The 27,634-nt window shown below is 43.6% G+C and overlaps 1 protein-coding gene across 9 annotated transcripts in view; it reads left to right on the top strand.

The window, feature by feature from the left end:
* TULP2 (TUB like protein 2) overlaps nucleotides 1-19,350 on the top strand; it is a 52,636-nt gene extending 33,286 nt beyond the window's left edge. For all 9 annotated transcript variants that reach the window (XM_070727080.1, XM_070727077.1, XM_070727082.1 and 6 more), the window contains 8 exons: nucleotides 7,626-7,784; nucleotides 8,646-8,803; nucleotides 10,991-11,173; nucleotides 12,759-12,871; nucleotides 15,236-15,350; nucleotides 16,852-16,950; nucleotides 17,043-17,214; nucleotides 18,538-19,350. In XM_070727080.1, the coding sequence (XP_070583181.1) occupies nucleotides 7,626-7,784; nucleotides 8,646-8,803; nucleotides 10,991-11,173; nucleotides 12,759-12,871; nucleotides 15,236-15,350; nucleotides 16,852-16,950; nucleotides 17,043-17,214; nucleotides 18,538-18,671 (1,133 nt within the window). In that variant the 3' untranslated portion in view covers nucleotides 18,672-19,350. The remainder of the gene's footprint in view (nucleotides 1-7,625; nucleotides 7,785-8,645; nucleotides 8,804-10,990; nucleotides 11,174-12,758; nucleotides 12,872-15,235; nucleotides 15,351-16,851; nucleotides 16,951-17,042; nucleotides 17,215-18,537) is intronic.
* The last annotated feature ends 8,284 nt before the right edge of the window (nucleotides 19,351-27,634 follow it).

Below are 27,634 nucleotides of genomic sequence, written 5' to 3'. Positions count from 1 at the left end.
TAAATTTCTCCTAAATTGCTTCTCTTCTTGTTTAGTTTCTACCCATTGTTTCTTATTTATTTTATTATTTTATTATTTATTATTTGGATTTGTATGCCGCCCCTCTCCGAAGACTCGGGGCGGCTCACAACAAGTGAAAAACAATCCAATACAATCCAATTAATTAAAATATTATGAGTTTAAGAAAATCCCCTATACTAACATACACACATACAGGCATACCATATATAACTTCAACGTGCCCAGGGGAGATGTTTAGTTTCCCCATGCCTGACGGCAAAGGTGGGTTTTGAGGAGTTTACGGAAGGCAGGAAGAGTAGGGGCAGTTCTGATCTCCGGGGGGAGTTGGTTCCAGAGGGCCGGTGCCGCCACAGAGAAGGCTCTCCCCCTGGGGCCCGCCAACCGGCATTGTTTAGTTGACGGGACCCGGAGGAGGCCCACTCTGTGGGACCGAATCGGTCGCTGGGATTCGTGCGGCAGAAGGCGGTCTCGGAGATATTCTGGTCCAGTGCCATGAAGGGCTTTAAAGGTCATAACCAACACTTTGAATTGTGACCGGAAACTGATCGGCAGCCAATGCAGACTGCGGAGTGATGGAGAAACATGGGCATACCTGGGTAAGCCCATGACTGCTCTCGCAGCTGCATTCTGCACGATCTGAAGTTTCCGAACACTTTTCAAAGGTAGCCCCATGTAGAGAGCATTACAGTAGTCGAACCTCGAGGTGATGAGGGCATGAGTGACTGTGAGTAATGAGTCCCGGTCCAGATAGGGCCGCAACTGGCGCACCAGGCGAACCTGGGCAAACGCCCCCCTCGCCACAGCTGAAAGGTGGTTCTCTAATGTGAGCTGTGGATCGAGGAGGACGCCCAAGTTGCGGACCCTCTCTGAGGGGGTCAATGATTCCCCCCCCAGGGTAATGGACGGACAGATGGGATTGTCCTTGGGAGGCAAAACCCACAGCCACTCCGTCTTATCCGGGTTGAGCTTGAGTCTGTTGACACCCATCCAGGCCCCAACAGCCTCCAGGCACCGGCACATCACTTCCACCGCTTCGTTGACTGGGCATGGGGTGGAGATGTAAAGCTGGGTATCATCGGCATATTGATGATACCTCACCCCATGTCCTTGGATGATCTCACCCAGCGGTTTCATGTAGATGTTAAATAGCAAGGGGGAGAGGACCGACCCCTGAGGCACCCCACAAGGGAGAGACCTCGGAGTCGACCTCTGACCCCCCACTAACACCGACTGCGACCGGCCAGAGAGGTAGGAGGAGAACCACTGAAGCACAGTGCCTCCCACCCCCAACCCCTCCAACCGGTGCAGAAGGATACCATGGTCGATGGTATCGAAAGCCGCTGAGAGATCGAGGAGCACCAGGACAGAGGATAAACCCCTGTCCCGGGCCCGCCAGAGATCATCCATCAACGCGACCAAAGCGGTTTCTGTGCTGTAACCGGGCCTGAAGCCCGACTGCTGGGGACCTAGATAATCAGCTTCTTCCAAGGACCGCTGGAGCTGGAGTGCCACCACCTTCTCGACAACCTTCCCCATGAAGGGAAGGTTGGAGACTGGACGATAGTTGTTGAGTACTGCTGGGTCCAGGGAAGGCTTCTTGAGGAGGGGGCGCACAAGCGCTTCTTTATAGAGTGATGGAAAAACTCCCCTCCCCAAGGAAGCGTTGGTAATCTCCTGGGCCCAGCTCCGTGTCACCTCCCTGCTGGCCGAGACCAACCAGGAGGGACACGGATCCAGTAAACAGGTGGCGGAACTCACAGCTCCAATGGCCTTGTCCACTTCATCAGGTGTCACCAGATCAAACTCTTCCCAGACAGGTGGACAAGTACGTGCCCCAGTCACCTCGACTGACTCGTTGTCAGTCGACTCTGTTTTACAATTGGAGTCGAGGTCGGCCCGGATCTGAGCGACTTTATCAGCGAAAAACGTGTTAAACTCCTCGGCACTACTCTGCAAGGGCTCCCCAACTCCCCCCTGGTTAAGAAGGGAGCGGGTCACCCTAAACAGAGCGGCCGGGCGGGATTCCGCTGATGCAATCAAGGCGGCATGGTACGCGCATCTTGCCGCCTTGAGCGCCACTTTGTAAGTCTTAATAAAAGCTCTTACAAGTGTTCGATCAGATTCAGACCTACTCTTCCTCCATCGCTTCTCTAGACGTCTCTTTTGGCGTTTCAACTCCCGGAGCTCCTCGTTGAACCATGGGGCTCTACGGGGTCTAGCGCCACGGAGAGGTCGCAAAGGCGCAATCCGGTCGAGAGCCTCCGCAGCAGCCGTATTCCAGGCCTCCGCAAGAGACTCCACCGAACTGTGGATGAGTGCCTCTGGAATAACCCCAAGCGCCGTCTGGAAACCCTCTGGATCCATTAGGCGTCTGGGGCGGAACATCTTCATTGGTTCCGCCTCCCTGCGGGGAAGGATTGGAGCCAGGAAGTCAAGCCTTAGTAGAAAATGGTCTGACCATGACAAAGGCACTGCTTCTAAGCCCCTTAGTCTCAGACCATTGCTCAATTGCTCGGAAAGGAATACCATGTCAGGTGCGTGCCCCCCCTCATGAGTCGGACCCCGTACTACTTGAGTCAGGTCCATGGCTGTCATGGTGGCCATGAACTCCTGTGCCAACCCCAAGGTTTCGCCGAGTGACGGCAGGTTGAAGTCCCCCAAGACAATAAGTCTGGGGAACTCCACCGCCAACCCGGCTACCTCCTCGAGTAGCACAGGCAGGGCTTTTGACACGCAGCTGGGAGGCAGGTACGTGAGAAATAAGCCCACCTGAACCCCTAAGTCCAACCTCATAAAGAGTGACTCGCAACCCGCAATTTCCGGAGCAATGAGTCCACGTAGGCAAAGGCTCTCCCTGGCTATAATAGCCACTCCTCCCCCCCTTCCCTGGGGTCGAGGTTGATGCCATATCTGAAACCCAGCTGGGCAAATTTCAGAGAGAGGAACACCTCCCTCTGGGCCCAGCCAGGTTTCAGTGATACATGCCAGGTCGGCCTCCTCATCCAGGATCAAATCCCGGATGAGGAGAGCTTTATTTACCACCGACCTGGCATTAAGCAGCAGCAACCTGAGTCCAGGGCCAGAGTTACACTCATCACCAGTACCCAGGATTGGGCTCACAGAGTTGGAACAAGGGACCGTTATTAAGCAACGGTCCCTCGTTCCCCTGGAACGGCTAACTCCGTGGCCCCCGCCATATCTGCCTCTCCCCAGCAACACTGAAATATTCCGACCCTCTGCCACCCCAGAGATCGGTGTCCCTCCCTCCCCTGTCTCCCGGGCGTCAGGTGGGCCAAATCTGTCATTCGCACTACTGTCAATCAACTCATCCATACCATATCCCCCCCCCCGACCCCCCCAATCATACCAATCATTCCATTCATACCCACACGTATATGTACCCCAGTCACCCATTATATAAAACCCCAATTATGTTAAAAAAGCAATTAAATTGATAGCAGTATAAAAATAGCAATTAAGAACGATATTAATATTAAAAACACTATTAAAACTAACTAAAAATAACAATAAAAATACAAACATAGGTAATAATGAATAATTCAATTCGATTAGGAAATACGGTCAGCAGCAACTAATAAAAGTGCTAAGTTCTCAGAGTGCCAAGTTTCCCAAAATGTCAAGTTTTTCAAAGTGCCAAGTTTTTCAAAGTGCCAAGTTCCTCAAAAGTGCCAATTTTCTCAAAGTGCCAAGTTCTCAGGGGCAGAGGTTATTCAAAAGTCAAGGATCATTCAGCATCTCTCTCCCTCCCCCCCAGACTAGGGAGGGGGGCATCCATGTCTGTAAAACTCTCCCACCATCAGACCTTGATCTACCAGTCCTCCTCCCTTGGTCTCCTTTCAATCTCCTCTCTCCTATCGCAATGGTCGGTCCTCCGTCCGCCAGGTCTCCTCCAGCGCCGAGCGCACCCACCGCACAGCTGCTCGGCGTCTTGGTCTGCCTGGCTGTCAAGTTCACTCGCTCCACAGGGGCCGCCATCTTCCGAGCCCTAGCTGATCGAGGCTCCCAGCTCTTAACTCTCCCACGGCAAAACCAAGGAGAGGACGCACACACAGGAACCGGACACCGAGACTAGGAACTTTCAACTCACCAACATGCACACTGGCGTTCAAACTAATTCAAAATTACCTATATTATTGTTGTTATCACCGTAGTCCGGCGGAGCAGCGGCATCCCTCCTTCCTTCCCGCTGCTCCGCCGGAACCGGAAAAGAAAAACCGCCAGCAGCCCCCTCCGGTCCTCCGCTGGGCTGGGCTCCTCAGGAGACGCCCAGGTCGCAGCGGCTCTCACCCGCCCCCACGCTGAGCGTCTCGGATGTTCCTCCGCTTTTCTGGCGTCTTGGGGGATCTTAAGTAGCCACCAGCAGCCCCCTCCGGTCCTCCGCTGGGCTGGGCTCCTCAGGAGACGCCCAGGTCGCAGCGGCTCTCACCCGCCCCCACGCTGAGCGTCTCGGATGTTCCTCCGCTTTTCTGGCGTCTTGGGGGATCTTAAGTAGCCGCCAGCAGCCCCCTCCGGTCCTCAGCTGGGCTGGGCTCCTCAGGAGACGCCCAGGTCGCAGCGGCTCTCACCCGCCCCCACGCTGAGCGTCTCGGATGTTCCTCCGCTTTTCTGGCGTCTTGGGGGATCTTAAGTAGCCGCCAGCAGCCCCCTCCGGTCCTCAGCTGGGCTGGGCTCCTCAGGAGACGCCCAGGTCGCAGCGGCTCTCACCCGCCCCCACGCTGAGCGTCTCGGATGTTCCTCCGCTTTTCTGGCGTCTTGGGGGATCTTAAGTAGCCGCCAGCAGCCCCCTCCGGTCCTCAGCTGGGCTGGGCTCCTCAGGAGACGCCCAGGTCGCAGCGGCTCTCACCCGCCCCCACGCTGAGCGTCTCGGATGTTCCTCCGCTTTTCTGGCGTCTTGGGGGATCTTAAGTAGCCGCCAGCAGCCCCCTCCGGTCCTCAGCTGGGCTGGGCTCCTCAGGAGATGCCCAGGTCGCAGCGGCTCTCACCCGCCCCCACGCTGAGCGTCTCGGATGTTCCTCCGCTTTTCTGGCGTCTTGGGGGATCTTAAGTAGCTGCCAGCAGCCCCCTCCGGTCCTCAGCTGGGCTGGGCTCCTCAGGAGACGCCCAGGTCGCAGCGGCTCTCACCCGCCCCCACGCTGAGCGTCTCGGATGTTCCTCCGCTTTTCTGGCGTCTTGGGGGATCTTAAGTAGCCGCCAGCAGCCCCCTCCGGTCCTCAGCTGGGCTGGGCTCCTCAGGAGACGCCCAGGTCGCAGCGGCTCTCACCCGCCCCCACGCTGAGCGTCTCGGATGTAGGTAACTATATAAGTCCTCGCGGAAATCAAGGAGCTTCTTTGCGAGCCGCGCTGCGCAAAGTTCGAGCCGGACTCGAGCCAGAGCGTTCTACTCTCAAGTTCTACTCTCAAGTGCTTTAGATAATAGTTTGACTCCTCAGTCTTTGTGGCAACCCCTGAGATATTGGAACACTGCTTCATGTCTCCCTTCTTCCTTCTTTTAATTAAACCAGAGATAGCTAGTTCCTGCAACCATTCTTCATATGTTTTAGTTTCCAGTCACTCTTCTCTGCACTTTCTAGAGTCTCAACATTGTTTTTACATCATGGTGACCAATACTGAATGCAGTATTCCAAATGTGGCCTTACCAAGGCATTATAAAATAGTATTAACATTTCACGTGATCTTGATTCTATCTCTCTGTTAATGCAGCCAAGAATTGTGTTGGCTTTTTTGGCAGCTGCTGCATGCTGCTGGCTCATATTTAAATGGTTGTCCACTAGGACTCCAAGGTCCCTCTCTACTGTTGAGCAAGGTACCACATATACTGTACCTGTGTATTTTTTTACTTGTCTAAATGTAGAACCTTAGTTTTTTTCACCATTGAATTTCATTTTGTTAGATAATGTCCAATGTTCAAGTGTGTCAAGATCCCTTCTGTATCTTGAGCCTATTTTCTGGAGAGTTGGCTATTCCTGCCAGTTTGGTGTCATCTGAAAATTTGATGAGTTCCACATCTAGCCTCTTGTCCAAGTCATTGATGAAGATGTTGAAGAGTACTGGGCCTAAAACAGAGCCCAGTACTCCACTGAATACTTTCCTCCATGTAGATGCAATTCCATTGAGCACTACATGTTGAGTGCAATTGGTCAGCCAGTTTTGAATCCATCTGATGGTGTTACTGTCTAACCCACATTTTTCTACTTAGTAATAGTAGGTTATGGTCTACTTTATTAAATACCTTACTGGAGTCCAAAAAAATTGTATCAACAGCATTCCTCTGGTCCATTAATTTTGTCACTTGTCAAAGAATGCAATAAGATTAAGCTGGCATGATCCTTTTTTAAAATACATATATGATGGGTAGCATAACAGACTTTAAAGTAGTAAACTATATAGAGCCAGGGTGGCGCAGCAGGTAGAGTGCTGTACTGCAGGCCACTGAAGCTGACTGTAGATCTGAAGGCCAGCGGTTCAAATCTCATCACCAGCTCAAGGTTGACTCAGTCTTCCATTCTTCCGAAGTGGGTAAAATGAGGACCCGGATTGTGGGGGCAATATGCTGGCTCTGTTAAAAAGTGCTATTGCTAACATGTCCGTCCATTACCCTGGGGGGGGAATTATTGACCCCCTCAGAGAGGGTCCCCAACTTGGGCGTCCTCCTCGATCCACAGCTCACATTACAAAAACACCTCTCAGCTGTGGCGAGGGGGGCGTTTGCCCAGGTTCGCCTGGTGCGCCAGTTGCGGCCCTATTTGGACCGGGAGTCATTGCTCACAGTCACTCATGCCCTCATCACCTCGAGGCTCGACTACTGTAACGCTCTCTACATGGGGCTACCTTTGAAAAGTGTTCGGAAACTTCAGATCGTGCAGAATGCAGCTGCGAGAGCAATTATGGGCTTCTCCAAGTATGCCCATATCACTCCAACACTCCGCAGTCTGCATTGGCTGCCGATCAGTTTCCGGTCACAATTCAAAGTGTTGGTTATGACCTATAAAGCCCTTCATGGCACCGGACCAGAATATCTCCGGGTCCCGTCGACTAAACAATGTCGTCTGGCGGGACCCAGGGGAAGAGCCTTCTCTGTGGGGGCCCCGACCCTCTGGAACCAGCTCCCCCCTGAGATTAGGATTGCCCCCACCCTCCCTGCCTTTCGTAAACTCCTTAAGACCCACCTTTGCCGTCAGGCATGGGGGAACTAAAACACCTCCCCCTTGCCTATGTTGTTTTGTTGATTGATTGACTGTGTGTCTGTTTTTTATATATACTGTTTTTTATGAGATTATTAATTTAAATTGGAACTGAATGGGTGGGCATTGGATTTGGTATTGTGTACTGTACTGTTTTTTTATTATTGTTGTGAGCCGCCCCGAGTTTGCGGAGAGGGGCGGCATATAAATCCAAAAAGATGAAGATGAGATGTTGTAAGCCGCCCTGAGTCTAAGGAGAAGGGCGGCATAAAAATTGAATAAATAAAATAAAAATAAATAAAATAAACATATAAAAATGGCATCAGAATAATTCAGACAAAAGGAGAAATTATATATTTCACATTTTATTTAATTTTGTTTTGAAAAATGATCTTCCCCAAGATGTCCCAGAGTCTACAGAGTCAAAAATAGGCATTGGGAACATGCAAAACATCGATATGCTTCAAAGCAACTCTGAAAGTGAGGGGGAATACTCCCAGGAGCTGACCGTACCCCCTTCACCTATGAAGAAGCCCCGTGAGTGGATGTTGAGACACAGAGGTTAGTGGACTTTCTGAACGGGTGGGAGTAGTGACTGGAAAGGTGTGATTTGGGCACTAATCAAACTTGCTTTGGGCATTTGTTGCCTCAGGTGACTTTGAAACTTCAGCCCTCCTCCAAATGTGATAGGAATAGGCAAAGTGTGTTTGGGCATGCAAGGAATTTGCCTCCAGTGTATGAATTCTCAGTGTACATATAAATCACAAAGTGATAGGTTATAGATCACAAATCATAATATACAATAATAAATCATAAGATACAAACAAGTGATAAATCATAAGATACCAATAGGAGATGAGAAGATGAGGAAGATAAAATGAGAAAGATCATAGCAATACAGCTCTACTAAATGGATAAATATATTAAGGTATAAGACAATATTGTGGGAATTAGATGTTTGGCAGAGAGGTGGTATGGGGGGTGGGGGAACTGTCTTTGTGTCTAGTTATTTTGGCATGCAATACCCTATAAACGCTGTCCTGAGTGGAGAAGTTTAAACAGTTTATGTCCAGGATGTGACATTTTCAGAAAATAAGCCTTGTACCATTTTTATTTATTTTTTGCAACTGTTCTTCTTGCCCTGGTTTTAATGTTTCAATTTGTTCTGATTTTATAGTTTTAAACTCTGGCCTTTAAACCATTTAGAAATTGTACTGAGAACAAAAAGCATTTAAAGAAATGTAAACCAATAAATTTGGGAGCCTGGAGTCATATATTTTCAAACAAGAAAGCAAATATCAGGAGTTATGACTACTGGCTTGAATCTCATAGTGACATAGTCTATTAGGATGGAATTAAAAATGAGAAAGGGCAAAAAGAATCACTTTCCCATCCAACCGTTTCAATTCTTGATTTTTCCAGGGTCTCTTACTAATGGAAGGAGGAGTCCGAGTGAGGAAGAGGAAGAAAATAATGAAGAAGAAGAAAATGATGATGATGATGATGAAGACTTCAAGGATGACGATCAAGACATTCTCAGGAGTGTCCTGTACGTTCAAGAAGAAATTGACTTATCTGAGGTAAGGGGCTAAAGTAAAAATTGGATATGTTTTAAAAAGCCCTTGGGAAATCTTTATCATTTTATCTAATGCACATTTATTATTACAGATGGACCTTGACTCCAATTGAACAGCAATGTCTACTAACAATGAGTCAGTTGAGGTGACGGGGGCCCGTCCTTGTCCATCTGTCTGGGAGGAGTTTGACCCAGTGACACCTGATGAAGTGGACAAGGCCATTGGAGCTGTGAGTTCTGCCACCTGTTTGCTGGATCCGTGTCCCACCTGGCTGGTTTCGGCCAGCAGGGAGGTGACACGGAGCTGGGTCCAGGAGATTGTCAATGCTTCTTTGAGGATGGGGTCCTTTCCGGCTCCCTACAAGGAGGCACTCGTGCGCCCCCTCCTCAAGAAGCCTTCCCTGGACCCAGCCGTTCTTAACAACTATCATCCAGTCTACAACCTTCCCTTTATGAGGAAGGCTGTTGAGAAGGTGGTGGCGCTCCAACTCCAGCTGTCCTTGGAAGAAGCTGGTTATCTAGGCCCTCAACAGTTAGGATGGATGATCTCTGGCGGGCCCAGGACAGGGGCTTGTCCTCTATCCTGGTGCTTCTTGACCTCTCAGCAGCTTTCTATACCATCGACTATGGTATCCTTCTGCGCCGGCTGGAGGGGTTGGGAGTGGGGGGCACTGCTTTGCAGTGGTTCTCCTACCTCTCCGGTCGGTTGCAGTCGGTGTTAATGGGGGGTCAGAGGTCAACCTCTAGGTTACTCACTTGTGGGGTGCCTCAAGGGTTGGTCCTCTCCCCCCTGCTATTCAATACCTACATGAAACCGCGGGGTGAGATCATCCAAGGGCATGGGGTGAGGTATGCGGATGATACCCAGTTATACATCTCCACCCCATGTCCAGTCAACGAAGCAGTGGAAGTGATGTGCCGGTGCCTGGAGGCTATTGGGGTCTGGTCAACAGACTCAAACTCAACCCTGACAAGACGGAGTGGCTGTGGGTTTTGCCTCTCAAGGACAATACCATCTGTTCATCCATCACCCTGGGAGGGGGATAATTATTGACCCCCTCAGAGAGGGTTCGCAAGTTGGGCGTCCTCCTTGATCCACAGCTAACATTAGAGCACCATCTTTCAGCTGTGGCAAGGAGGGGCATTTGCCCAAGTTCGCCTGGTGCACCACTTGTGGCCCTATTTGGACCAGGACTCACTACTCACAGTCAATTATGCCCTCATCACCTCGAGGTTCGACTATTGCAACGCTCTCTACATGGAGCTACCTTTGAAGAGTGTTAGGAAACTTCAGATCGTGCAGAATGCGGCCGCGAGAGCAATCGTGGGTCTCCCCAGATATGCCCATGTCTCATCAACACTCCGTGGCCTGCACTGGCTGCCGATCAATTTCCAATCACAATTCAAAGTGTTGGTTATGACCTATAAAGCCCTTCATGGCATCGGACCAGAATACCTCCGAGACCGCCTTCTGCCGCACGAATCCCAGCAGCTGATTAGGTCCCACAGAGTTGGCTTTCTCCGGGTCCCGTCGACTAAACAATGTCGTCTGGCGGGACCCAGGGGAAGAGCCTTCTCTGTGGCGGTCCCGGCCCTCTGGAACCAACTCCCCCCAGAGATTAGGATTGCCCCCACGCTCCTCACCTTTCATAAGTTATTAAAAACTCATCTTTGCCACCAGGAATGGGGAAATTAACACACACACCAATTGTCAATGTTGGTGTATGATTTGATTGGATTGTGTGATTATTTTTTTTTATTACAAGGGTTTTAAATTGTATTTTTAAAAATTGGATTTGTACACTGTTTATGTTGTTGTGAGCCGCCCCGATTCCTTGGAGAGGGGCGGCATACAAATCTAATAAATTATTATTAATAATAATAATTAATTATTACCTAATAGAAAGGTATTTTCTTCTGATCTTCTTCCTTGAAGACATTTCTCCCTACCAACATCCCATGCATCTCCTTCTTACTGTTTCTTGCCTTTGCATACATTTCATCATGTATTTTGATCCTTTCAGTAGAAAGCAGAAAATGAGAATGCCTTTTACCAACATTTCATGCTTAAAGAGCAGGGAGGGTTCCCATAGATTTGCAATACTTGATATTTTATGGGTGGAAAAGCAGGTGGGTTGTAGTGTAAACCTGCCAGTTTTTATTACAAATTACCTCTTCTTCACTCTGGCAGTCTCCAAATGAGGAAGCAGACACTCCCATGTCTCTCAAAGTGGATGACATCGAGGCATTTGTTTTGCAACCTGCCCCTCAGGGCCACACAATCCAGTGTCGCATCACACGAGACCGGAAAGGGATGGACAAGGGCATCTTCCCCTTCTACTACTTGCACCTTGAGATGGAAAATGGGAAGAAGGTATCAGAAAGGAAAGAATGATACTGTGTTTAACACACACACACACACACTGAGAAAGAGTTGAAAATGTTTGGTTCTGAATAATTTGAATTTGCATCCCATCTTATCCTAAAAAGAGGAAAATTTCTTTTCATTGCTATTTGGAGATGCAGTCCCAAAACAAACCAATTGGAAAAAAAAGCTCAGTATTGTGATCCCCTTTGCAAGAAGCATGCATTACATCCCATGGTACAAGTGGTCCTCAGTTAACAACCACTCATTCAGTTTAAGCTTACAATGATGCTGAAGAGGTGGTACTTTTGACCTGTCCTCAAAGTTCCAGCATCCCCATAATCATGCAAACATGATGGCAATCATCCCAGACTTCTGACCATTATAGCATCCCACAGTCACATAATTGTTATTTGTGATCTCCCAGTTTTCTGCAAGCAGAGTTAAGAAAGAAGTTGGCAGAAAGTCAAAAGTTGTGATCATGGGGATTTGCTTAACAATGATAACCAGGGACTGGCAAAACTGCCATTGATAAGTGGCATGATTCCTATAATGTCCTGCTTTATGACGATATTGTTTAGCAACTGATATTCTGAATTACCATTGTTAAATGACCAATTGTTAAATGAAGATTACCAATATATGTTTAATAAATTACAGTATTACCATTGTTAAATGAAGATGACCAATATATGTCTAATAAATTGTGGCATTTTAAAAATATTCTTCGCAAGATGCTCTGTAAAAGATTTAGCTTGTAAATAAGGGTAAGGCCTATCAGAAATAGCTAAATTTCAGCACTTAGTTGGTCTTTGAAAGTGCCTACAATTCCTTAAAGACTGATCAGTCTTATATACAATGCTAGAAGCTCACAACTTTAGCAAGAATACTAACAATGTTGAGTTCATTCACTCTTGTAATGGTTGCCAATCAAAGAAGATGGCAGTATCAAGCATCCTTAACTGATTTTGAAAGAGCAAATAGGATGGGACCCGTTCAATGTATGACTGGAAATGTCAACTGGAAGTTGAAAAATATGAAGGTGCCAAAATGCTTATATTTTATTATTTTTTTAAAAACATGGATGTGTCCTAGAAGTCACTCTTCATCTCTATTGCCTTTTATCACCTTATCGAGATTGATATTAAAATATTTTGATTCATTTTAATTCATGCTGCAGTTTCTTTTCCCTTCAGGAAGCGGGTGGATTGTCTGAATCGTGCCAAAAACCAAAGAGACCTTTTGTTCCCATTGAAACATGCTTAGGGTGGGCTTCAGCCTTTAGAATTGTCATCCATGGCCAAATCGGAGCCCATATGTTTGAAGGACACCCTGCTTGGGGAAGGATAGCATAGAGAAACCTCAGCAGCGGTGTTCACACAATAAAATAAGTCAAACTGAGTAAACTGTGTTTTATTATGGTGTACAAACCCAAACTGAGCAGAAGATTCTATAAAGATGAATTTGCCATTATGAAAATTTGCATCTTTGTTCTTCTCTTTGACATTTCAATAACATTGAAATAGCAATGATGGCAATTAAAGAAAAAGGCAACCAAGAATGAATCTCATTGAAATTTGGTGTTCTCTTTCAGCGTTTCCTTATGTCTGGAAGGAAGAGGAAAAAAAGCAAGACTTCAAATTACCTTATTTCTTTAGATCCAATTGATCTGTCAAGAGATGGAGAAAATTTCATTGGAAAAGTCAGGTGTGTCTGGTTTAGAGCCTATTAAAAGCAGGTGTGAGTAGCAGATAGACCAACATTTGGCTTTCTCAATTGGATATCTTCCTAAACTGTTGAATGAATTCCCAAAAATCCTGATGGGGGATTTTGGGAGTTGATATCCCTTTGCCAAACATTAGAAGCTCTGTAATCTTATTTTATTTTATTTATTTATTTATTTATTTGATTTTTAATCTTGCATGTTACCCTGGTGTTTTATTTATGGGATAATGTACATAACACTTGAAGCAGGATAAGGCAGACCTTTGGCATCAGTGAACACAAATATTTTATCATTGCTTCTTCAAAATGTTTTCTCTGGTGGCAAGAGGGTCATTGTCATTGAAAGGAAAGGGTGACTAGGCTGTTGAAAAATGATGCACATTAAAAAAGGGTGGAGTTTAGTTCACCCAGCACCATTTTGACAGTTATATATGGGACCACATTGTGCCACATACTTTTCAGAGTTGGTCTTCTCAAGATGCCTTCGGCCAGACAATGTCAGATGGTGAGACCGCATGGGAGGGCCTTCATAAACTCTTCCCTAAGATCTGCATCCCCAAGATCTCCACCCTTCTGGTCTTCTGAAAGGCCATGAAGACTTGCCTTTGCCGCAGGCCTGAAGCCGGTGAACAATCCCATCTTGTCCCAGCTGAATGGATATGAATGTTTTAATATTAAGGGTTTTAGAATTGTTTTTATTTTGTTTTATATTGTTGTTCTCCGCCCAGAGTCCGTAAGGAGTTGGGCAGCCTATAAATCTCAATAATAAATAAATAAATAATACCCTTGCATATTAGCCATGCTAGACCAATATCATGCATTTCCTAGTAGACCATTCGGTGACATGACTCTCCAATATATGCAGATCTCACTTAATGATTGTCATGGGCAGCCACCATTCAAAGTTACAACGGTGATGAACAAGTAACTTTGCAAACAATATTTTGCAGTGTCTCAGTCATATGTTTTCCATTACAGTCAGCATGTATTGGGGTGTGTCTGACTTTTTCTCTCCCTCCCTGCAGAGAAGAGAAATTGTCTTAAAAAGCTATCTCTTTCTGATCTGCTTTTCTATGCATCTTTAAAAGGTGCTAACCCCAAGTAAACAAGGTCAGCTCTATGACCTTAATTAGTTGGCTGGAAGCTGCTGACTGTAATTGACAAGGTTTTAATCAACTTCACACTTTGGGCTGCATCTGCCTTGGAGCATACTAGGCAAACAGGCAGAGTCGGCACATTTCTGCCAGTGTATATTCTTCATTGTCTACCTATTTACTCTCTTGTAATCCCTTATTCTCCAGTGAATATAAACGGAAACATTAATTCCCTTCTTGCTAATTATGACAGCACTGGGGTGAGTGTTCCAAAAGGTGGAGAAGTGGAAAAAACAAAAACTCTGATGTGGTCACATGATTTCCCATTTAGCACCTGTTTTGTTTGGTAACAGAATTGCCATTCCAATTGTGGCCACTAAATAAGGACTTCCTATAGCCCTTCCAGCTCCCTATCTTTGGATGTGTTCACTAGCTGAACTTTTTTTAAAGGCTGTCTTCTAAATGAACTTTCTGAGCTGCAGATACCAGCCATTGTTCTGCCAAAAAGATACTCTTAGAAATTGCATTGATCCTGCATGCATTTGGGATTTCTGCATGCCAGATTCATATTGTAGTTATTATATAAAGAAAGGATCCCTAGTATTCAACAGGAGATATAATGATTCATCAATGACTGCAGTGTGTATATGTGGTGTGTGTGTGAGAGAGAAAGGGGGGAGAGAGGGAAGGAGAGATCCATTTTATTAGTTGGTCCTTTTCATTCTCAGTATAAACTGAGATGATTTGACTGAAAAGAAAGGGAATGGCCAAGGATTCTTTGTTTCTTACCCGAGGGAGGATGTTTTCCCATGAAGAGAAACTCTGTCCTAGGGCGTACCTGAAAAGAAATAGAAGAGAGTTAGATCATAATGTAAAAAGCACATTCCTGAAAACACTCCCAGATAACCTATCCTACTTTGAGGGGAGACCTAAATATAAAGAACTGATTTTGGAGAGTATAGTTCCTGTACTCTATTATGTACTTTTTCATTATTGAGCCTTCTTCCATAGTTAAGAGAGGGTTTCCTGGTTGAGGAATTGTGTTAATAACAACACTATAGTTTCTAGAATCTCTTGGTGTACTTGATTTGTTTTTTTTAATGTAATTTTTCGGTGCTAGTCTATAGTTTTCATTCTAGCTTTGGATTCTTAATTAACATGAGGGCGTGACAGAAGGGATTGTTGAATGTAATATGGCAGGCTCTAAGATGCTTAAAGGAAGTAAATATTCTTTTGTTTTGCTTGCTTTCAGATCTAACATGCTTGGGACCAAGTTCACTGTGTTTGACAATGGAATCAATCCAGAAAAAAAACCTTTTGTTCCAGAAACTGCCCACCCACGGCAGGAGTTAGTTGCCATTTGCTATGTAAGTATCACAGAGCTGACCAAAGAGGAAATAATATGCTCCTATATATAGGTAATCTTCAACTTGTGATTATTCTTTTAATCACCAAAGTTAAAATGACACTGGAAAAGTGACTTATGACTAGTACTTACACAGCGTCCCCAAAGTCATATGATCAGTACTTGGGCACTTAGCAACTGGCATGTATTATGATGGTTTAAGTGTCCTGGATCCTAGGATTGCCATGTGCACCCTTCTTAGAGAGCTTTTGATAAGCAAAATTAATGGAGGTAGTGGGATTTTCTTGATGCCCATGAGATTTGCTTAATAACCACAGCAAAAAGGTCATGACTCTCTTAATAACCACATTACTTTACAATAGAAGTTTTGGTCCCAGTTGTGGTCATAAATTAAGAACTGTTTGGAAAGATGCAACTGCCAAAAATACATGTCAAGCATGAAAAATCAGAAAACCAGGCAGTTCAAATAATACATAAGATTTACTGCAAGGTTAAGCACTCTGCAAGAATCTGAATTACAGATAGTACTCAATTTACAGCAGTTTTTTAGTGACGTTCAAAGTTATAATGGCACTGAAAAAAGTGATTTATGACCACTTTGTAGCATCCCCATGATCATATGATCAAAATTCAGAAACTTGGCAACTGGATCCCAAGGTTATGTGATCCCGTTACAAACAATTGACAAGCAAAGCCAATGGGAAAGCCAGATAACTTAACAACTGGACGGGATCGGGTGCTTTCAGGGTAGTATGGCCGTAGACCTGAAAATCTAATCATAGAAAAAATCTACAAATGCGCAGAAATGGATAATGAGATTCGGGAAATTGTGCAGAGAAGAGCAACAAATGATTAGGGGGCTGAAAGCTTAAATATATGAAGAATGGTTGCAAGAACTGGGTATGTCTAGTTTAGGGGAGACATGATAGCAGTGTTCCAATATCTCGGGTTGTACTTTCCAAAGTAGGCAGAACAAAAAACAATGGGTGGAAACTAATCAAAGAGAGAAGCAATAGCAATAGTACTTAGAATTATATACCACTTCAGAGTGCTTTACAGCCCTTTCTAAGTGGGTTACAGAGTTAGCTTATTGCCCCCAATAATCTGGATCCTCGGTTTATTGACCTCAGAAGGCTGGGTGGCTGAGTCAATCTTGAGCTGGCCAGAATCGAATTCCTGGCAGTGACCTGAATTATCCTGTAGTACTGCCTTCAAACCATTGTGCCACTCCGGCTCTCTAGAATCATTCTAGAACAAAGGAGAAATCTTCTAACAGTTTGAACAATTAACTAGTGGAAAAGCTTCAGAAATTGTAAGTGCTTCATCACTGAAGGCTTTTAAGAATAGACTGGACAGTCACTTATCTATCATGGTACAGAGTCTCCTGGTTGAGCAGAGAACTAGACTAGAAGTCTTCCAAGGTCACTTTCTCTTATTCTATTATTCAGAATTAGAAGCAGAAGTTAATAGATTTCTTCCTACCCACCCCCCTTCTCTTGCAGGAGACCAATGTTTTGGGTTTCAGAGGTCCACGGAAAATGACAGTGATAATTCCTGGAATGAATTCAGAGAATGAGAGAATCTGCATTCAACCTAAAAATGTGAGTTATTCTCATTGCTTCTACTTTTGTAGAAAAAGCACCAGCATAGGAATGCTGGTACAAACATAATGTTTGTACTTCTCTGCCTAAAGGAACTTGAAAGCTTACTGTACCGATACCAGAACCATAATATGCAAAACTTGATCAAACTCCAGAACAAGGTGCCTGCTTGGAACGAGGAGACCCAGTCATACGTACTCAACTTCCATGGGCGGGTCACGCAGGCTTCCGTCAAGAACTTCCAAATCATCTCAGAAGATGACCGTGAGTAGTGGGCAAGATTCAGGAGCGTGCAGAAGGTTTGCAAGCTGATGCTAGCTAACTATGCAGAAGTCCAATTTAGTGAGATTAACTTATAAAATATAAAATTATTTAAGATGATTAGAACAAAGGGATACCGGAATGGTTAGCATAAGCACTAGCATTAGGAAGTGTGTTTTACAGATAGATATGTCAATCAGATTACAGTTGGCAAGAATTCATAAGAACAGGATCATAGGATTGGGGTATTTAGTGGCCCAGTATGTAGCAAGCAATTAGGGGAAAGGCAAATTCTTTCTTTGGGTTAAATAGGAAATAGAACCCCAACTATTGTGAGAACTTTATGGACAACCAATCTCATTTAGAATATGGAAACCGTTGTGATGGTTATATCTCTCCATCACAAAAAGGATTTTTTGTAGAGCTGAAAAATGCATAATAGGGCAAACAAAGTAACCAAAGGATTAAGCAGTTTCCTCAAATATTTGTCTCTTGGGAGGACAAGTTAAGTTAATGAGCAGAAAATAAGATGTTCAGAGTAAAAAATTATTTACACCAGCTAGCCATGATATCTATCTTCTATCACAAATGTAAAAGATTCCTATTGATGGAGAATATGAGCAGTAGAGCATCAGCACCCCCTTTTTCAATACTAAACTGTTCCACTGGGCATCTCTTGGTTGCTTTGGTCCAATCTCAGTATTTGCTGAGCAAATTATTTTCTAACAGGTAAAGGAGTCCCTGTGAATTTTACTTCACTAGTCATTGCTGAGTAAAGGAGGCAGTGTTCATCTCATTGAGACAGTATTGACCAAGGTTATTTCTGTGGTCATGTAGCCAGCGTGATTTTATGAAACACTGTTACCTTCCCACAGAAGTGGTACCTATTTATCTACTCAAATTTGCATGCTTTTCAAATGCTAGCTTGTCAGGAGTTGGGCTAAGGACTTTAACTCACCCTGTCACATGGGTGGTCCTCAAATGTGGGTTGCAAGCCCAATATCTTAACTACTCAGCTTTCTAATAGCCCTGATCCAAATTGAGGTCTGATGCACAAGTTTCATCCCGTGCTACAAACCTGGCCCCAATCCTTCATGAGGAGTTCCATATTGATCTTCATCAAGCCCTAGGAGTATGAATGAAAGACAGACAACTCAGGATGAGCTTGGGGAAGAGTTGTATCTGCTCAGTCATCAGGGAAGGAGTATTTTTTTTTCTTTTTGAGGAAGGCTTAGGAGATAGGCAAGCGTAAAAGGTGAAGAAATGAAGTTTTTGGTGGATCTTTTATTTTGCCTCAATGGTCTTTTCCATCTCCTTGGTTTGCAGCTGACTACATTGTGCTCCAGTTTGGCCGGGTGGCTTCTGATGTCTTCACCATGGATTATCGATTCCCCCTCTGCGGGCTTCAGGCGTTTGCCATCTGTCTGTCCAGTTTTGATGGGAAACTTGCTTGCGAGTAGAAAAGGCTAGGCCAGTTCAACCAGATTTTTATGCCCAAACCTTGTGGCTTTGCTCCAGAGGGTTTCCTGCTGTCTCGTAAAATCAGATACCGATCCTTACATTGCCAGTATTGCTCATCTTTGTCCTTCCCATTTTTTTTAATTTTTACTTTTTGGTTAGGCTGGATTTTCACATGATCTGTTACTGTCAAACTGGCATATACGTTTCCATTGCTCTTCCTCCTTTCCTTTCCATTCCAACTAACTTTCCCCGACAAACTTTCAGCATCAATCCTAAAATCTTTGGTTTCTCTTCCATTTTCCATTTTTATTTTTCATTCACTTGGACTTTCCACTCTAGCCAGCCTGTTTTCTCTTATGCCAAGTTGTTTTTGAACATGACTTACTCTTGTTCAGTCTTGTCTTGCCCTCTCTTTCATTCTCTCTCCCCCTCCAAAATGAATCCAGAACACCAACAGAAAACCAATCATCTCACAAGATGTGGAAGATAGCTCCATCATTGAACAAACACCCACTAATAAACAGCCAGTTCTGCCAGCTGAATTGTTTCAGATCAAAGGGAAGGGCAGCCAAACAGATGGGGAGGAGCAGCTATTTTGAAACCCTGGATGGAAGCTGCCACCCTACACATCTTCCCTTCTTTTATCAAATTGCAAATAAAACTTACTCAGAGACCAAAGTCCCTGTTGATTTCTTTCTGGGAAGGGGTAGAATTATTTCCAGAAATATTTCTGAAAGCCGTTGATTGAATGAAAAGTGAAATATTCAAAATTGCCTCTAGGATTTTAATACTCACAATTACACTGAAATAATTAGGTGGATGTTCATCAGTACAAACTTGCCTCATTGCTTTCGGTGAAGCATGCGCCTGGATCCTACCCATGAGTGAATTGTGCTACAGTTCCTGAAGCTGATATGCTTATTTGATTCTTATTCTGCCTTTATTACTGTATAAGTAATTCAAGGCAACTAACATGTCTAATACACCTTCCTTCTCCTAGTCCTTGACTTATGACCCCAATTGAGCCCCAAATTTGTGTCACTAAATGAAACATTTGTTAAGTGAATTTTGCTCCATTTAACGACTTAAATTACTTCAATTATTAAGTGAATCACTGCATTCGTTATGTTACACAGTAACACAGTTGTTAAGTGAATCCAGCTTTCCCATTGACTTCGTTTGCCAGAAAGTCTCAGAAAGGGATCACTGCAATCGTCACAAATAAGAATTAGTTGCCAAGAGCTTGAATTTTGATCAGGTGACCAAGGGATTATTGCAATGATCATTAAGTGGAAAACATTGAGAGTGACCTTTTTCAGTGCGGTTATAACTTTGAACGTTCACTAAATGAACTGTTGTAAGTCAAGGATTTCCTGTATTTTCTCTGTAATAATAACCCTGTGAAAAACTGGTTGGCTCCAACGTCACCCAATCAGCTTTCTTGCCTGATACAGGACTGAAACTCACTGTCTCCTGGTTTCTAAGTCAGCATCTTAATGATTAGAACAAACTGTTTCTTTGAATTACTCCCATATATGTAACTACAGTACACCATCGACACCCCTGCCCTCCCTAAAAAACTAAGAATAATGGTTGAATGCAACCCAGTAATCGGTTTAGATATATTTCTAGTTAAGAAAAAATTATAGTAGGATGAGAGAGGCTGATAAAAGAGACCCATTGCATTAATGGCTATCTTGTCCCATTAATGTCAATAAGAATCTTTTAAGTATGGTTCACCTGGCCTGATGCATGACATTAAACCTTAAGAAGGCTAATTTGATTTTAAGCTTGGTGTGTTGTTTTAAATCAGCCACTGTGAATTATAGTTTATCACCACCTTTGGTTTGTGAACCAGGACAATTGTGGTTTCTGAAACTATGATGTGAAGCAACTATTGTATGAACAATTACTTTACAGCTCTATATTCTGTGGGTTTCTTCCCATCAACAGGTTTCATACTACACACAAACTCATTTCATTTTATGACTTGGCAAATATAACTTTTTAATAGAAATTATTGTTGAATTATATATGGACTCAATTTGTGAATTTGATCAATGAATCTGGATTGCACTGAAAGCTGAAGAACTATATATGTTGTTTTCCTGTTTTTTGCTGATCTTAAGCTATGTAAGCTTTACTAATTTAACTGTGTTGCCTTTGAAAATAGGAAATGTTACTGAATAAAATTGCTTATGGCCCTAGAAATTACATGTACAGTTCCAAACAGAAACATTAATAAATATTTAACAAAATCATTTTTCCCTCATGCTGCTTGTGTTTATAAAAAAACCCAACACAATGATACAGTGGTTTTAGAGTAAAAACTCCTGCCAGAAAAATAAATGGCATTCCACCTTTTTAAAATTAAAAATGAGAAGGTTGTGAAAGTAAGGAAGGGGAAAGCAATAGTTATCACTGAACTAACTTGCCCTAGCATGTATTTATTTAATTTGGATGCACCAGTCTGTAATTGGTATAATGGATGGGAAGAGACAAAGAAACATGTGCCCACACAAAATTACTGCTTTTCAATAAGGCATTTATGTTCCCAGCCAGATTAATCCTTTAAAAGATACTGTAGTAACAACAATTGCAATCATCCACCCTTCTAAATGATGGCTGTTTGATGTAGTCATGGTTTTAACTAACAACCATTGATTTCATAACAAATGTCAGATTTATTATAGCAATCAAATCATTTTGTAATTTACTATCAGGCTCTAGAACACTTTCTTGTAGGAACACTTAGAGCTACCTGATTTAGGCTGCATAAATCAAGTACAGTAAGTAGATGACCACTAGATGGAAGCAAAGGGTTAGGAATTTGTATATATCTTTGCTACCATCTAGTGGTAATCTGGAGTTTCTCAGCCCAGATATGGTAACATGGCTTAATTTTTTTTAAAAATCAGCTGGGGTAGGGGTGATGTGGGTTGCAAGAAAAATTCACATAGATACATAGGTGCCAATGGTAAGAGTGCCACATGTTTAACAAGATATTGTATATCAATTTGGTTCCCAAGTGAAATCATTGATCTTATAGAAGATAAGTGGGAAAGACAAACAACAACAACAACAACCAAAGAAGCACCATGGCTTTGGGTCAAGTGAGATGCTAGAATTAAGTTTTTACCCAGTTGTATGTTTTCTGTAAGATAATTCACTAAAAGGAGAGAAAAAAATCCATTATATCTGGGAGACATTTCGTTGAAGAAGGGTAAAAGAAAGAAGAACCTTGGAGGCACAGTGGCTAAAGTGTAGCATTGTGAGCAAACTCTGACCACAGCCTGTGTTCAATTCTGACAGGGCTCAAGGTTGAGTCAGTCTTCCATCTGTCTGAGGCCAGGAAAACTAGGACCAAGATGGTTGCGGGAAATATGCACATAATGCTTCTACATTTTTAACAGTCAAGAGTGCCATAAAGTGATACTTATTTATTATTTTATTAATTGGATTTGTATACAAAATACATATCTGAAAAATCCTTAATACAGCTAAAAAACTTTAAAAACTCTAATAGCAATTAAAATTTGATATAAATATAGTATATAAGCATAAATGCTATTGTTCTTGTTACTTGCACTTTTTAGCTTGGAAGGAGAAAATAATATCCAAAAAGAGATTTATGATATATCCAATGTTATAGAAGTGACTGGATAGTGTTTCTCTGCAGGAGTTCTCAACCTTGGCAACTTCCACCACAGTGTTCTACCACAGTACTTCTCTACTTCTACTGCTATGTTTCTCAGAGTGGTGATTTCTACTGCAGTAATTCTACTGTGTTTCACAACTTGTACTACAGTGCTTCTCAATCTTGGCAACTTCAAAACATCTGGGCTTTATCTGTGGTGATCTCCTTTGCAGTGTTTCAACTTTAGTGTTGGCAATTTCAAAAAGTGTGGACCTACTGCAGTGTTGTTTATCAATCTAGGCACCTTCTATTGCAATGTTTGTCAACATTGGCACATTCTATTGCAGTGTTTGTCAACCTTAGCAACTTCTATTGCAGTGGAGATGGCTACTAGATTGACAGCAAATAACAATAATAATAATAATAATTATAATTATTATCGTTGTCATTATTATTATTATTATTATTATTATTTGCTGTCAATCTAGTAGCCACCTCCACTGCAATAGAAGTTGCTAAGGTTGATTATTATTATCATCATCATCATCATCATCATCATTATTATTAATTAGATTTGTATGCCGCCCCTCTCCGAAGACTCGGGGCAGCTCACAACATAGCAATAGTATAATACAGTACAAATCTAATATTAATTTTTTTTAAAAGTTAATTTAAAAACATTAATATAACATAATCAGTATCGTAAAATCATCAACTACGCAATCATACACACTCAACCCAATTAATCGTAATACAGAGGTCAGAAAAACAACAAAAGGGGGAGGCTTAATCATCCCCATGCCTGGCAACAGAGGTGAGTCTTCAACATTTTACGGAAGGCGACTGACTGCTCTTAAGAGCTGTCAGTAGCCTCTTATATCAGTACAGTGGTACCTCATGATACGAAGTTAATTGGTTCCAGAAGGAGGTTCGTAAGGTGAAAAGTTCGTAAGACGAAACAATGTTTCCCATAGGAATCAATGGAAAAGTGATTAATGCGTACTAGCCCAGAACTTAGAAACCCGGAAGCCGGGCCGCCATCGCCAAAGGAGTCTTGAGCCTCCCGTTCTCCCCCCCCCGCCCCTTCACCGTCCCTGTCTTCCTGGCCAAAGTGCTGGGGAGGGAGGCAAGCCGGCCCTTCTGCTCCTCCCCAGCACTAAAAAGAAAAGTTGCCAGCCAGCAATGCCCCTGACAGAGTCCTGAGCCTCCCGTTCTCTCCCCCAGCCCGCCCCTTCGCCGTCCCTGTGTTCCTAGGAGAAGCGCTGGAGAGGGAGGCAAGCCGGCCCTTCTGCTCCTGGGGAAGGGAGAGAATGGGAGGCTCAGGACTCCGTCAGGGGCAGCAATGGCTGACAACTTTTCTTTTTAGGGCTGGGGAGGAGCAGAAGGGCCGGCTTGCCTCCCTCCCCAGCGCTTCTAGGAACACAGGGACGGCGAACAGGTGGGGGGGAGAGAACGGGAGGCTCAGGACTCCGTCAGGGGCAGCGCTGGCAACTTTTCTTTTTAGCGCTGGGGAGGAGCAGAAGGGACGGCTTGCCTCCCTCCCCAGCGCTTCTCCCAGGAAGACAGGGACGGCAAAGGGGCGGGGGCGGGGGGAACACGCTGGCAGCCCGGCTTTGTATTTTCGGCAGGGAATAGGGGGGGGGAAACGAATGGGAAATCCCATCGGGGTAGTCTCAAGGCAGGAGAACCTGCATCAGTAAGTTAGCGCACGCACAATTAGAGAGCCCACAGAGCCGGGCTCGTGTTCATAAGACGGAAATGGTTCTTTAGACGAGGCAAGGAAATCTGAAACCCCGGGTTTGTATCTCGAAAAGTTTGTATGACGAGGGGTTTGTATCATGAGGTACCACTGTATTTGTATATTGGTAGTTTTCTGGGTCTCCTTCAGAGACTTGTGTGTGTGCAATATGATACACCTGGAAAAGGGCTGATGTGTTGACCTGGTTGAATATGCAAACCCCATCTTCCCCCTCACTCTCTGCTTCCATGCCTATGTTTTACTTTCATATTTCTGTGTTCTCATTATTTTCTTTTTCATTACTTATCCCATTTTTCCATTACTTCGCTACTGTTATATTTCTACTTCTTTTCATTTATCCATTTTTTAATTGTTATAATGTGCCTAGAGAATAACCTCATTGTGAGATATGCAGCAAATAAATTTAACACACAAGTGACAATAAAAACAATTGAGTGTAGGAGTTCTCATTCCTTACAAATTACTATTTTAATTCTCCCTCCACCCTCTTCTCCGGCTTCGTAAATGAAGCCTAGAATATTTTATGAATGACAGAAATCAGCACTGATACTTAAGATGTAATCAGGAGAAACTCTCCTCAAGGCATATTCAGGGTGCCAAAGTCTGCCCACATCATTTTACTTCAAATTGTCCTCCCTTCCCTTGCATCTCAAAATGTAAGTGGTTTGTTAGACAAACCTTGCTTTGTTTTAACATTTATATTCGCTTCATTCACTCTAATTCCATGCGCAGGATGCTATAAAGCAGTGTTTTTCAACCAGTGTGCCGTGGCATACTAGTGTGCTGCGAGACATGGTCAGGTGTGCCGCGAAGCTCAGAGAGAGAAAGAAAGCAAGAGAGAGAGAGAGAGAAAGAAAGAAAGAAAGAGAGAGAAAGAGTGAACGAGCGAGAGAGAAAGAACAAGAGAGAGAGAAAGAGAACAAGAAAAAGAAAGCAAGAGAGAAAGAGAGAGCAAGAGAGAGAGAGAAAGCAAGAGAGAGAAAGAAAAAGGGAGGGAGGGAGAGAGTGAACGACATAGAGGGAGGTAGGGAGGGAGAGAGAGAAAGAGAGAAAAAAAGAGAGGAAGGAAGGAAGAGAAAGAAAGAAGGATGGAAAGACAAATAGAGCGAAAGGGAGGAAGAGAGAGAGAGATAATTTTTTTGTCCAAACTTTTTTTAGCAGCCCCCCCTCCCCCCCCGCTCAATGTGCCCCAGGGTTTTGTAAATGTAAAAAATGTGCCGCGGCTCAAGAAAGGTTGAAAATCACTGCTTTAAAGGATAACCTAGGAACATTTACATCTCTGTCCTACTGCATAACATGATGAAACTTCTTTCAGGTAGTCCTTGACTTATGACCATAACTGAGCCCAGATTTCTATTGCTGAGGAAGACAGTTGTTAAGTGAATTTTGACCCACTTTATTATCTTTCTTGCCACAGTTTTTGTGAATCACTGCAGTTGTTATGTTAGCAACATAGTTGTTAAGTGAATCTGGCTACCCCATTGACTTTGCTTCTCTGAAGGTCGCAAGACCCCAGGATATTACAACCATCATAAATACATGCCAGTTGCCAAGCAACTGAATTTGATCATGTGGCCATAGAGGTGCTGCAATAATTGTGTGAAAAATTTATTTATTTATTTATTGGATTTGTATGCCACCCCTCTCCGTAGACTCGGGGTGGCTAACAACATTAATAAAAGATAGCATGTAAATCCAATACTAAAACAGCTAAAAACCCTTATTGTAAATGAAAAATGATCACAAATCACTTTTTTTAGTGCCGTTGTAACATTGAATAGTCACTAAATGAATGGTTGTAAGTCGAGGACTATTTCTACAGACAAAAGGAAAAGGTGGGTGTAATTTACTGCTAATCTCTGAGGTTGAATGAGATTTTGTTTGTTTGTTTATTTGTTTGTTTAATTCAGCTTCTATACCGCCCAATCCCCAAGGATGAAATTTGGTGGACTATTTTGGAAGAAACCTTCTTACAAGAACGTCTTCAATTATATCAACATCTTGCCCTTCTACCATTTTTACAAGAAAAGTTTGTTTTCTGTGTCCTAGCTTGATGATGGGTATCTTTTTATTAGATAAGTGATATTAGAGTTTCTAATATCTGTGATATTAGAGTTTCCAGAAGTTCAGATGACCAGTAAGTGGCAGCAAAGAGATGCCCTCCACACACGCAAAATCTTTGCTGACATCTAGTGGTGGCCTTGATATTTGCATGACAGATAGTCTTGTATGCTTAGTGATTTTTAAAAAAATTTAACATACTAAAAAAATGCCAACCCAAATTAGAGTGGGGGAGATGGGGGAGCGGGCAGTGAGGAGGGGGAGAGAGGGGGGGGAGGAAGATAGAGAGAGAGAAAAAGGAAATGGGAAAACAGGAGAAAAAGAACAGATCCAAAACATATTGTATACAGGAAGTAATCCATCCTGATGTTTACCTTTTGACTACATAAAATAATATTGACCGATGTTTCCATTACATCAAGAGCCAGCCAAATGCTGCCCCCTGTTTCCATCTTTATCTGATGGCCTTCCAAATATACTTAGTATCTCTTCCGAACGCACCTTGCAGGCTTTTAATGTCAGGAATACAGGTGGGCTAGGCTGAAATGGGAGCCCAACCCTAAAATCAGGGCCTGCTCTGGGGTCAAAGAGCCACTTCATCACATTCTAGTTGTGTTCATAACATTTAGCTATGATGACCACTCTATGGCCAAGAAGCAGAGTGGATGTTTGGTTAAAAGAACCCCAGAAGGCTGACTGGATTAGAAGTACAGTGTTCCCTCAATTTCCGCGGGGGATGTGTTCTGAGACCGCCCACGAAAGTCGAATTTCTGCGAAGTAGAGATGCGGAAGTAAATACAGTACACCATTTTTGGCTATGGACAGTATTACAAGCCATCCATTAACACTTTAAACCCCTAAATTACTCTTTCCCATTCCCTTAACAACCATTTACTCACAATTATTACTGGTACTCACCATTGAATAAGACACTTAGTGATCCTGATATTTATAAACATAATTATTTATTAACAATAATTATTTTTTTTGTTATTTATTTGCAAAAATTATTAGTTTGGTGATGACATATGACATCATTGGGTGTGAAAAACATTGGTATAGGAAAAAAACCGCGAAGTATTTTTTAATTAATATTTCTTGAAAAACCGTGGTATAGGCTATACGCGAAGTTCGAACCTGTGAAAATCGAGGGAACACTGTAGCTCCTAAGACAGAGGTCTTCAAACTTGGCAACTGTAAGACTTGTGGACATCAACTCCCAGAATTCTCCAGCCAGCATGGCATAGCTGCCTGGAGAATTCTGGGAGTTGAAGTCCACAAATCTTAAAGTTGCCAACTTTGGGGATCCCTGTCCTAAGAACTCGCCTTCCAAGACTCTGAAGGACAGTGCAGGCAGGCAGGCGGATAGCTCTTAGCCAAATGGTCCATGAGTTTAATTCATTCAGGTAGGGGATCCTATCTTTGCCATGTACATTTTCCATTCAAATCCAGGCTGGCTACTCCACCCTAAACAAAGAGAGAAGCAGCCACACAGGGCGTCTCCC

This window comes from Erythrolamprus reginae, chromosome Z (assembly GCF_031021105.1).
Source record: "Erythrolamprus reginae isolate rEryReg1 chromosome Z, rEryReg1.hap1, whole genome shotgun sequence".
NCBI lineage: Eukaryota > Metazoa > Chordata > Lepidosauria > Squamata > Dipsadidae > Erythrolamprus > Erythrolamprus reginae.
This window is presented reverse-complemented; position numbering and strand designations above follow the sequence as displayed.